This window comes from Medicago sativa, chromosome 1, assembly GCF_051527215.1.
Source record: "Medicago sativa cultivar Bolivia chromosome 1, Bolivia_mono, whole genome shotgun sequence".
Classification (NCBI taxonomy): Eukaryota; Viridiplantae; Streptophyta; class Magnoliopsida; order Fabales; family Fabaceae; genus Medicago; species Medicago sativa.
In genome coordinates, this window is record NC_140749.1 from 32,787,170 (window position 1) to 32,797,793 (window position 10,624).

Genomic DNA, 10,624 nt, shown 5'->3' on the forward strand with positions numbered 1-10,624 from the left:
TATATGATACTGGGCTTGGTACTATACTTTTTATAATCAAGGCTATAAATGTCCGTGCGTTAGCACGGGTAGGGGAACTAGTTGTCTTTAATTTTTGTTATCGTTTATTATGCACGAATCCAAAAGTCATATGATTTTTTAACTACTCTTTCGCTAAACACTATTCAACCCCCCCCCCCCCCCCCCCCCCCCCCCCCCCTAACCCCACCCAAGCACGTACTGTATATGAGATTTGGACAAAAGAATCTAAAGATGAGATTAATTTTGGTTAATTTGAGATGTTCTAGGATAATCACACATAACAGTCACCAATTATTCAGCCAACAAGATGAATCGTTGGTTCAAAGACCTGATTTTATCATAAATTGTCTCTTTTTTCGGAAGTTGAATTAGCCAAGGTCAGCTGAATTTCCTCAATTGCGATTCCATTTGCTTCAACTGATTAACACTAAGGGAGAAACTTTATCCTCAGTTGTGAGTTCTAACTACTCCAGTAGAGTATTAGGTATGGTTGTTTTTAGGTTTAACCTACACTAAAAAAAGTATAAAGAAAAGTGTTGAGGAAAATCACAAAATCCTGCTTAAGTTGATGTTTTAATGAGAACAAACTTCATTGAATTAAAGAGATCAATATGATTCTGATCTATGTTGTGGTCTAACAAGTTTATTTGAGTGTTCTTTAGAACGAGATATTAAAAATGCATAGATATCTAAACATAAATTTTAACAACACCAAGTGCTAAGAATAACTTCAAAAATATCAAAAGTGGATTTGTGTGTGATAGTGTCCCAATTTTGTTTGGTTCTTAATGAATTGCATATTAAGGTGACAATGTTGTTATTTGTGGAATGTGAGTTGAGTCTGCTTAACAGCTCCAGGTGTTTGGAGGAACTAGAACTCATTTTCGTTGTCTCTCTCGACAAGTATGTGTCTGGTTGAGTCAATAAGCCCTGCAGTCTTTACGTTATTTAACTAATGAATAATTCTTTTTTTTTTTTTAGTAAAACAATGAATTGTTCTTATATAGATGGACATTAAAATTTGGCCGCATCCTTTAAGTTTAAACACGCTCAAAATCAAATCAAGAAAAATAAGGAATTGTTATGAAATTAATCAAAGTATTGCAAAACATTGTGAAGTATAGAAGAATAGAGAGAAAGGGATAAAGAGAGAACATGATAGTATAGTTAGGTAACAGTTTTCGTCTTTTTTTTTTCTCGATTTAGTCTTTTATGTTTTAAAATGTCAATATTGTTATCTTTTTTATCGAAACTAAATAAAAAAAACATATAACAAATTCACTGGACTCATAAACAAACTCAAATCTTCATCATACAAACATAGAAGCCCGAATTTCATTGAAAAATCCTATAAAAAGGATAACAGTGTTGACATTTTGTAACATAAAGGACTAAATCAGGAAAAGAAAAAAGATATGTAACATAAATGACTAAATCGGAAAAAGAAAAAAGATCAAGAACGAAAGTGTTACCTGGTTATAACATAGAGGATAAAATTGGGAAGACAAAGATAAAAATTGAAAATGTTACCTAAAATTAAGTTAAAAGACAAATTGTATAATTTTGTTTGTATTGTATTACTTCACGAGTGTATATTTACATCAAACATGAGTCATATTTACAGGATACAAACAAGTAAGTGAATGATTACACAATTAAAGACCATTAACAATTCATTCACTAATGAGAGTTATAAAAATGTAGAAGATGATGTAATCAAAAAAATAATGTGAAAAATGAAGAATGGAAATTCACCAACTTTATCATTCATAACATTCCCCCTTGTATATCCAGCAAGGATATCCCGTATTAAAACCTTACTAAGAAAAAAAAAACTTAATAGGAAAAAGAAATCTCAGTGAAAGAAAGAATATGCCTCATTAAAAACATTTTTAAGAAAACTCAGTTGGACAAAACCACGGTGAAGAGAAAAATAGTCTAAAATATATTTATTTCTCACCCTCAACCAAACAATCATCTATGAGATGATGAAAATCAATCTTTTGTACCAGCCACTCAAACATTTTACCTGGAAGTTACTTTGTAAAAGACATTCAATATTATCACACGAACAAAATTTGTCGAACCAAAGTGAATTTTGTACAATGTGCCTAAAGTTTTGATGATAACAAAGTATAAAAGAACAATTTAATATGTTAATGTGTGTGTCAAGTATGCAGGATCATAGAATTAAATTCATAGTATTAAATCAAGTTTTGATTGTGAAAGAATAAGATTTTGAGCACACTTAAGAGACATTTGAATTTTGAAGAGAAGCTAAAGTTTTGAACCAGATTTTGAAGGATACAAGCATATGAAGGAATCAGACTCTGAAGACATGTACTTTGAAGAAGTGAGACTTCTGAAAAACTCAGACTCTAAAAGTCACATCAGCATCAAAAGACTCTAGTCAGTTTTGTCATCTTCTAACAAGGTTTACTAGCAATTTTTTTTTTAAATATAATTAACGTTTAAAATTAAGGTTAAGGACCAAAATCAGAGTCAGGTTTTTTTTGTTTTCTCTTGAGTCAGAGACTAGTCTTCGAAGTGCCCTAAATTTTATGAGGAGTGATATTTGTACAACTAATATTAGACAACTTGGGTGACAATCACTTTTCTCCTCTTGTGATTGCACAAAAACAATGGAGAGAGAAAGAATAAGAGAGAGAATAAAAACACATGTGAGTATAAGAGAGGTTGTTTCAAAAGTTGTCAAAAAATGTTCTCAAATTTTATATTGTTGGTGTTTGAATTAACGACCACAACTACGGTTTGCCCTTAATTTTATATCATCAAACCATTAATTTTTTAGTTTCGACGAAAAGATAAACTGCTTAAATAAATAAATAAAATGTATATTTTGATCCAAAAAAACAATTTTTTTAAGAAACTAAATTAGTACATCTAAATTGAACCTCCTCAAATTTCTACAGGAAAAAACTCTCACGTACATCCATTGCCACGGGGATCAACCCATATGAATTAAAAAAAAAAAAAATTAAACAAGGGTCATGTCAATCAGGAACACTGGTTAAGAAGAAAAAAAAATTAATTTAAAAATATAACTTTTTAAACTTTTTTTTAAAGAACTTTTTAAACTTTTTAGAAGTTGACTATACAAATTTCAATATATTTTTTTCCTTAATCAGCTCGGGGCACCAGTTAACATTTTCGAAGAAAAAAAACAATTGTATATACCATCCATAAAAAAAAGAGATATTCTTGCATGAACTCTTACCTAACACATTATTCTTACACCCAACCATTAAAAATATGACACATATTATTAACTTAAAAAAAATGTGATTTTAATTAAGGAAATGAAAACATAAATTGTGATGGGTGGTTCTTGTCGGTTAAAGAAAGTGGAAAAAGGAGAGAAAAATATTAAAAATAATGAGAAAAAATTCTAATATTAATTCTTTTTATTACTTTAATGAGATGTTTAATTTTAATTGGATGGGTGTAAAAACGATGCCTTGGACAAAAATTTACATAAGAATTTCTCTGAAAAAATTACTAATTATTACTTTATGAGTAGATGATAAATCGAAACAAAGGCTCCTTCAAAAAAATAAAATAAAAATCGAAACGAAAGCCCTATAACAACAGTTACAAAACCCAGAGACGGACATTAGATTGGAACTCAACCTGCCGGAGGAGTTGGTTGTCAGCCGCCACAGAAACGCTGAGAAAGAACTCCGTTCAGGTTTTTTCATTTTTAATTTCATTTCTGCATTTTCCTTCTCCTCTCCTGTTTCACGCGCGGCAACGCGATTCCATCGCGATTTACGGCCGCCACAATGCGTCGCAGCAATTGTATGTATTTCTTACAGGGTTTATAGTTTGTGAGCAGATTTTGTTATGATGAGTTGTTGTGTTGTTTACTTGTTGCACATCAAGTGTTTGACAGAAATACTGAAACAAGTTATAAGTTCTGTTTGGATAAACAACTTAGTTTTCAGAAGACGTAAACGTGTTGTAGTGTGTATTCATTGACCTTATCTTATCTGGTGTAGTAGAAATAGCTTATTCGTAGGAGCTTATATGTATAAGATATATGTATGCCCTATGAAGCACGGATACGGACACGGACACCGACACAGCTAATAATTTGAAAAAGTCACATACAGTGTAATTACAAGTGTCGGTGTCGAACACGCCTAATCCGAGAAGTGTCTGTGCTTCATAATATATGCCTTAAAATGAAGTTGCTTCATAGTATATGCCTTAAAATGAAGTTAAACTATTTTCATACAAGCGAAAAGTTATTTCTATAAGCTATCTTGGAGAATTTATGAAAATAAGCTTAAAACAACTTATGAAGAATGTCATAGGATGTTTTCGAAAGTTCTTCCAAATAGTCTCACAAAACTTATGCCTTTAGATAAGCTAAAGAAAGCCAATCCAGACAGGGGCTTTATTTATATGAGCTCATATGAATAAACGCTTATTGTATAAGCTCGGTATGAATAGGTGCTTATCATAAAAGTTTGTATGAATATGCTATTTATATTACACGAGATAAAATAAAGTCGAATTTTCTAGTATAAGCTACAAGCAGTTTTCATAAGCTATCTTGGAGAATTTTTGAACATAAGGTGAAAACAGTTTATGAACACGTTATAAGTTGTTTTTATAAGTTCTCCCCAAACAATCTCATAATGTGTGATGTGCTTGAATTAGAGTTTGGAGGCGGGGCTCTTCTGTTTCTTGACAAGGGTGTGTTTTGGTGTCTATTTTTGTTGCCTTTGGGTTTTTTGTTTAAGCAGTTCAGGTGTTTTTGTAGAGCTACCATTAGAGTTTGGTTGATTACATGATATGCTTAGATTAAATCCCACACTAATACAACACTAACATGTACTCTAGTTGAGTGGTGTATATAATTTATGGTTAGATTTTATGTGATGCTCTTGCCTGGCTTATTGATTACATAATTTAGTTTGGTGGAATTTGAATTCTAGATGGGAACTGGGAAGCTACATAACGAGCTTCTTTAGTTAGGCATACATCTTGTGAAGTGTGTTTTACATACATGATGAGGTAGCTAGATAGTATCATAAATCAATACAAGTTCACTATTTCATTGAAGTTCGAAATAAAAATGAATTAATAGAATAATAAAATATATAAATGAGGTAATCTTGATTCTTGGTACCTGATGTGAGAATAAGTAAGCCAACTATAAGTCAATTATAAGCTTGTATAATCACGTAACATTAGTCTTTACTCTTTAACGGTGCTGCACTGCGTCTGTCTTGGGCTCTTGGTACTTGATTTGAGAATGAATATGCATAATGTAACAGACAGAAAACTTCACAGAGTAGTGTATTTTAAACCACATGTCTGTAAATCTTTCTCCAAGCTAAACAATGTGAATAAGATGATGAGGGAAGAGAAAGAAAGCTTGAGAACTTGATGATGAGGAATACTCGAAGGTATCGTTATGATTCAAAGATGCAAAACTGAACAGATACAAGCTTATTAATAGGAGCAAGTAACTATCTGAGTAACAAGTTGTGGATTATAACTCAATTGCTAGCTGAATCCATTTCTCTAATAAACAGAAAACGCTATAATTTTTACAAGAGAAGTGCATGAATAACATAACAAATCACATTGTGAATAACAATATCCACTTAAATCAAACATCTCCGTATGTCCCAATTATTGTTTCCATGAGTGCTAGCAACAGTCACTCTAAACCCCTCTTTCCAACACTCTTTGGATAATTTTTATGTATGTCCACCACTTTGGAAATTGATCTCACATAACATGGTGAGACCTACATGAACTTCATCCAATGAAGTGTTAGCGTAAGAGTTTCTATGATTTTCCTTCGTTCCTTTATGAATGTGTTCTATCACATGTCCAATTCCAGTCTCTCTCAGTTTATTGATTTGGAACCTGAGAAAATTGAAGGTTCAATAAAATCACTTATTAGGAAAACCAAAAACATGGCATAATAAAGTACATGTTAGTGTTGTATTAGTGTGGGGTTATTGATGCTTAATTGACAAAATTTGATTGGAATCAATTTTGTTTTTGAGGGGTTGAGAAATCTTGGTCTGGGAAGAATGAAAACTTATACTAGATAGTCCTTGTGTCCACAAAAGAATTCAATTCTCTAGTTTCTTGCATGTTTATTCTCTAGTCTTTTCTTGCCTCCTGTCTTTTTTTTCTTTCTTCTGATTTTTTGTGTGTCAATTTCTGATTAATTTATATTCAATTGATGTGAATTTAGAGAGTAGCGCTATCCTGAAATGGGTTGGAAAGCAGCTGAGAAGCTCATTAGGCATTGGAAAGTTCTCAGAGGGGACAATGTAAGCCAACCCAATGCTCAATATATAATTTGTCTATACTTTTTCCTCCTCTCATACATGAATTATGTATTCATTCATTTGTAACAGGTTATGATAATAAGGGGAAAAGATAAGGGTGAAACTGGAGTAATTAAACGTGTTGTTCGCTCTCAGAATCGTGTCATTGTTGAAGGCAAAAATCTGGTCAGTTATTAACATCTAACTCATCGTCATAACTTGCTCCTTGTATTTTAATTAATCGATTAATCTTCGATAACTGTGTTTCCAATTCCATTAACAATGTTCTGCATCATAATCTTAATTAATGGCTGCACTGAACCACGGTTGTCAAATAGTGGCTATAGTAGCGATATAGTGCTAGCCTAACGGAAGTTTAATAAACTGTTATTGTTTCGCGACATACGATTTATTACAAAGTAGTGATAGATCTATAGCACTTTAACATAGTGAAATTTGAACAAACTGCTTTTTTCTGTGTTCTATGATTGGAAATACTCGTTTCTAGTTCCAGTAATAATGTGTCTGTCTTGCGTCAGAATCTGAATTAATGGTCACATTGAGAATATGATTGTGTAATCCCCACACTAATGCCTTTGACTTCCTCTTTACAGGTAAAGAAGCATATCAAGCAAGGACAAGGCCATGAAGGTGGAATCTTTACTGTTGAAGCCCCAATCCATGCCTCAAATGTGCAAGTTCTTGATCCAGTCACAGGGTATGTACATTTGTTCACAAATTGAATCTTTAGAGGCTGTGGATAGATAATAACTTATATCAAGGTAATTGTTGCTTATGCAGGAAGCCTTGCAAGGTTGGAACCAAGTATCTTGAAGATGGTACCAAAGTCAGAGTGTCCAGGGGGATAGGAGCATCAGGGTCCATTATCCCTCGTCCCGAGATCTTAAAGATAAGAACTACACCAAGACCTTCTGTCGGTAAGTATCTGAAAATCTTACCTTTATTTCTTGTTAAAGTTGTTCTTGAGAAAACTTTGAAAGTGAGAAACTGAAAATGAACTGTGGTAGGATTGACATGTGACAGGTGTGTGCAACAAGCCAATAATGTGGCATATATAAAGTAGAGAGAGAAACTATAGTGATAGTTTATTCATCTCATTTAATTCTAATGATGTAACTTTGCTCTTTTCTGCCTGGTGTTTGTTGACATACATAGTTTTTTTTAAAGGCTAAATAGACATACACAGTTAACCATATGCTTGTCGTAATGCTTGTCATTGAATACGACGAGCTGCCTTACATTATAGACATCATCTAATGTTACTCCTTTTGTTGGAATGCATAATTTTTGTTAGTTAGCACAACATAAAAGAAAGCCTCTGAAAAAGTTGGGTGGAAGTAAATTAAGGCCTAGCTTGGATTAGTTCTGGCTTATAAGACTCGATTAAAATAATTTTATGGTTTTTCATTTCGTGAAAAGTCCTTATAAGCTTATAGATGTTCATGAAGATGTTGACTGAGAGATGTTCTAAAAAAAATTGTGATGTAGAAACTAGTTTTAACTTGTAAGTTGTATGAGACCTAATCGTTTGAATAGCACATGATTAGCAAGATTCTTTTAATGTTTTTTCATGATAACTACTTTTGACGATGTTTATCAAAAGGACTACAAAAGTTGAAGTGTTGTTCATAAAAGCTGTAAGATTCATGAAGTGCCTTTCCATTGTTTCACAAACCTTGCTTGTATTAATTTAGAGTATCTTTGAATGTCTCTTAGGATCAGATTTTATATTATTTGTTATTATCATGATTTGTTCTTGATTTTGGATTGAGTGTAGTATCCCTGTGATTTGTTATTTATCAATTTGTTCTTGATTAGTATTGAGTTTTCTGTACCAAGTTGGTCTCAAGTGATTATCAATAATATTTGAGGTCCTAATTATTTTCTCTCCCACCTTTATTTATCTAAAAACTCACAACTTCAACGGTACAAATTTGTATAATGCAGTTACTAATTCGCTGAAGCTTCCAACATGTGAAGTATTGCGCTTTCTTGTTTAACATTGTATTGTATTGACTTAAGTAATTTGGATTGATGAATTTAAGTTTTGTGAAATGAATTGAGTCAAATTCTAGGTTCAATGCAGAGGTGATTGATGTGAACTCAATCTCTTTGGCTATTCTTTCTTCTGTTTTAACTTTTAAATGTGCAAAACTTAAAATGAATATATAAAATTAGTGGCAAATCTATGCATTGTTAGTTCTGAAAGATGCATTAAACATTTTTCAAAACCTCAGTCTCTTATACTTATGCTGTTTGTTCGTCTTTTGCAGCTGGTCCCAAAGACACTCCGATGGAAATTGTGATGGAGAAAACTTACGATTCTAAAACAGGAAGGGGTATGCCTGAACTTTAAGCAAGGAGATAGATATATTAGGTGCCTTATCCAATTAGATATTTGCTATCTCAATGAGCACGGTGTGGTATGAACCTGCATCATGATTTGTTGCATCATATTCGGTTAAATAAATCGTTTTCAGATTTATGGGAGTTACCAATCACTTGTTCTTTTACTTAATATATAGACATCACTAGTAGCTAGCAAGAATTTATGTTTTTGCCTTTAATCAGTTGATTCCAGCTTCCTGGTGTTAGTTATTGTCATTTCTCTTTGGACTTGTAATTATTAAAATGAGTAAGATAAACTCGTTTGATTGTGCTTTTTCTTTCTAACAACTTTTTTACGGCTCTACTGATTTTCTGTGTCCGGGAATCGATCTAAGGTTCTCTACAGTCGGTAGTCATATCATAGCTCTAATCCCCCGAGGATGTGTAGGATATCTGATAAGAGGCAAACTCGACTTCCAACTTATGCAATTCTATTTCGAGCATGTTTGATATCATTGTGGGTTTGTCGAAATCACCAAGGCAAAGACAAACTGATTGTTGCAAACTCACCTCATTTCATTCAAACAATGTCTAAAGGGTCAAATATACACAAATGGCTGATTTGAATTAGCTTGTATTTTTTGTGGGGGATACCGGTCAATCTGTATGATTTCTATTAGTTGGAAACTTTCAACTAATATCATCAAACGCCTGGTTGCATGAAGTTGGTAAAAATCATCATTTGGGGAGTCGGTTTTAGAAAAACTGAAAAATGAAATAATCAATTAATGAAGTTGTGTTTTTTTATTTAATCTTAGAAATTGATTTTATCTAAACCAACTATATATTTTTTTTTTTGAAAGAATAACATATGTTCTTCATATTACTCATATATATTATTTCAAAAAAAAAAAAAATTACTCATATATGCATTTTAAAATGGTTTTAACATCTAATGTTTTTCTTTTATTATAGTTTTATTACACTTAGTTAATCATATGACTTTTACTTCCGTAAATCCATTTTTAGAACCCTATAGATCGATTTTTCACAACTCAAACAACCTAATCCATTATAATCATATAATTAGTCACCAAATATCATCATTAACCTACAACTTACTGTCCAAATCATTACCTAAGGATTTTCTCCATTTTAATACCATTAACCTATTTCTAATACACTGAAAATCGATTATTCAACTCATTTTCCAATTTTACCAAGATTCAATCTATAATTATCTTTTAATTAGTAAATTTGAATCTTTGACTATATTTTAATATTATAAAAACATAATCAAGGATTCAAATTTATCGATTAAAAGATAATTCAGATCGATGACAAAATGAACTATATTATTGCTCCTTGAATTAAGTTATCTAGAACAATAAAGGAATTGGAAACGATTTGTACCAAAAAAAGGAATTGGAAACGATTTAGATTTTTTTTTTAATGGCTTTTTGAATGCTTAACAGACTTAGGATTTTAAACTCATTTTTGGCTAAGAGTTCAGATGAACAAAAATTTGAACTAAGGTCCTTTAAATAGATTAGGTTTCTTATCTCCAATAGATAAGATTTTGAATTTGTATTCGAACTCAGATTACTTAATATGTTGTGTTTTATATTTTTAAAACAGAAAGTGCTAAAATCAATTTATTGCCAGTCATAAGTTGATTTTTGAAGAAAAAATAGGACCCTCTGGTACAACCTGATATAACATTATTTCTGGAGATGGATTTATCGATTTGTTCACATAATCGATTTTATATCCAAAAAATCATTGGTTATAAAAACATATTATGACCTACACTTATCTATGTTGGTATCTAAGCATTCAAACATCCAAAAACTAGCACAATCGACTCAAAATGGTTAAAATGAAAATATTAAAATCTTGGGGTGTTACACTCTCCCCTGCTTAAAGGAATTTTG

At 31.8% G+C, this 10,624-nt stretch overlaps 1 protein-coding gene across 1 annotated transcript; it reads left to right on the top strand.

Moving 5' to 3' along the window:
• The first annotated feature begins 3,560 nt into the window (after positions 1-3,560).
• On the top strand, positions 3,561-9,021 carry LOC146954409 (KOW domain-containing protein). The gene is made up of 6 exons (XM_085716231.1): positions 3,561-3,730; positions 6,266-6,344; positions 6,432-6,527; positions 6,956-7,059; positions 7,143-7,279; positions 8,636-9,021. Exons 2-6 carry the CDS (start codon positions 6,285-6,287, stop codon positions 8,716-8,718), a joined length of 480 nt encoding a protein of 159 aa, XP_085572357.1. The 5' UTR covers positions 3,561-3,730; positions 6,266-6,284; the 3' UTR covers positions 8,719-9,021.
• The last annotated feature ends 1,603 nt before the right edge of the window (positions 9,022-10,624 follow it).

Coding starts and splice junctions, on each gene's coding strand:
- LOC146954409 (XM_085716231.1), top strand. CDS start 6,285: ATGGGTTGGAAAGCAGCTGAGAAGCTCATTAGGCATTGGAAAGTTCTC. Junction 6,528..6,955: donor TTGTTGAAGGCAAAAATCTG/GTCAGTTATTAA, acceptor TCCTCTTTACAG/GTAAAGAAGCATATCAAGCA. Junction 7,060..7,142: donor GTTCTTGATCCAGTCACAGG/GTATGTACATTT, acceptor TTGCTTATGCAG/GAAGCCTTGCAAGGTTGGAA.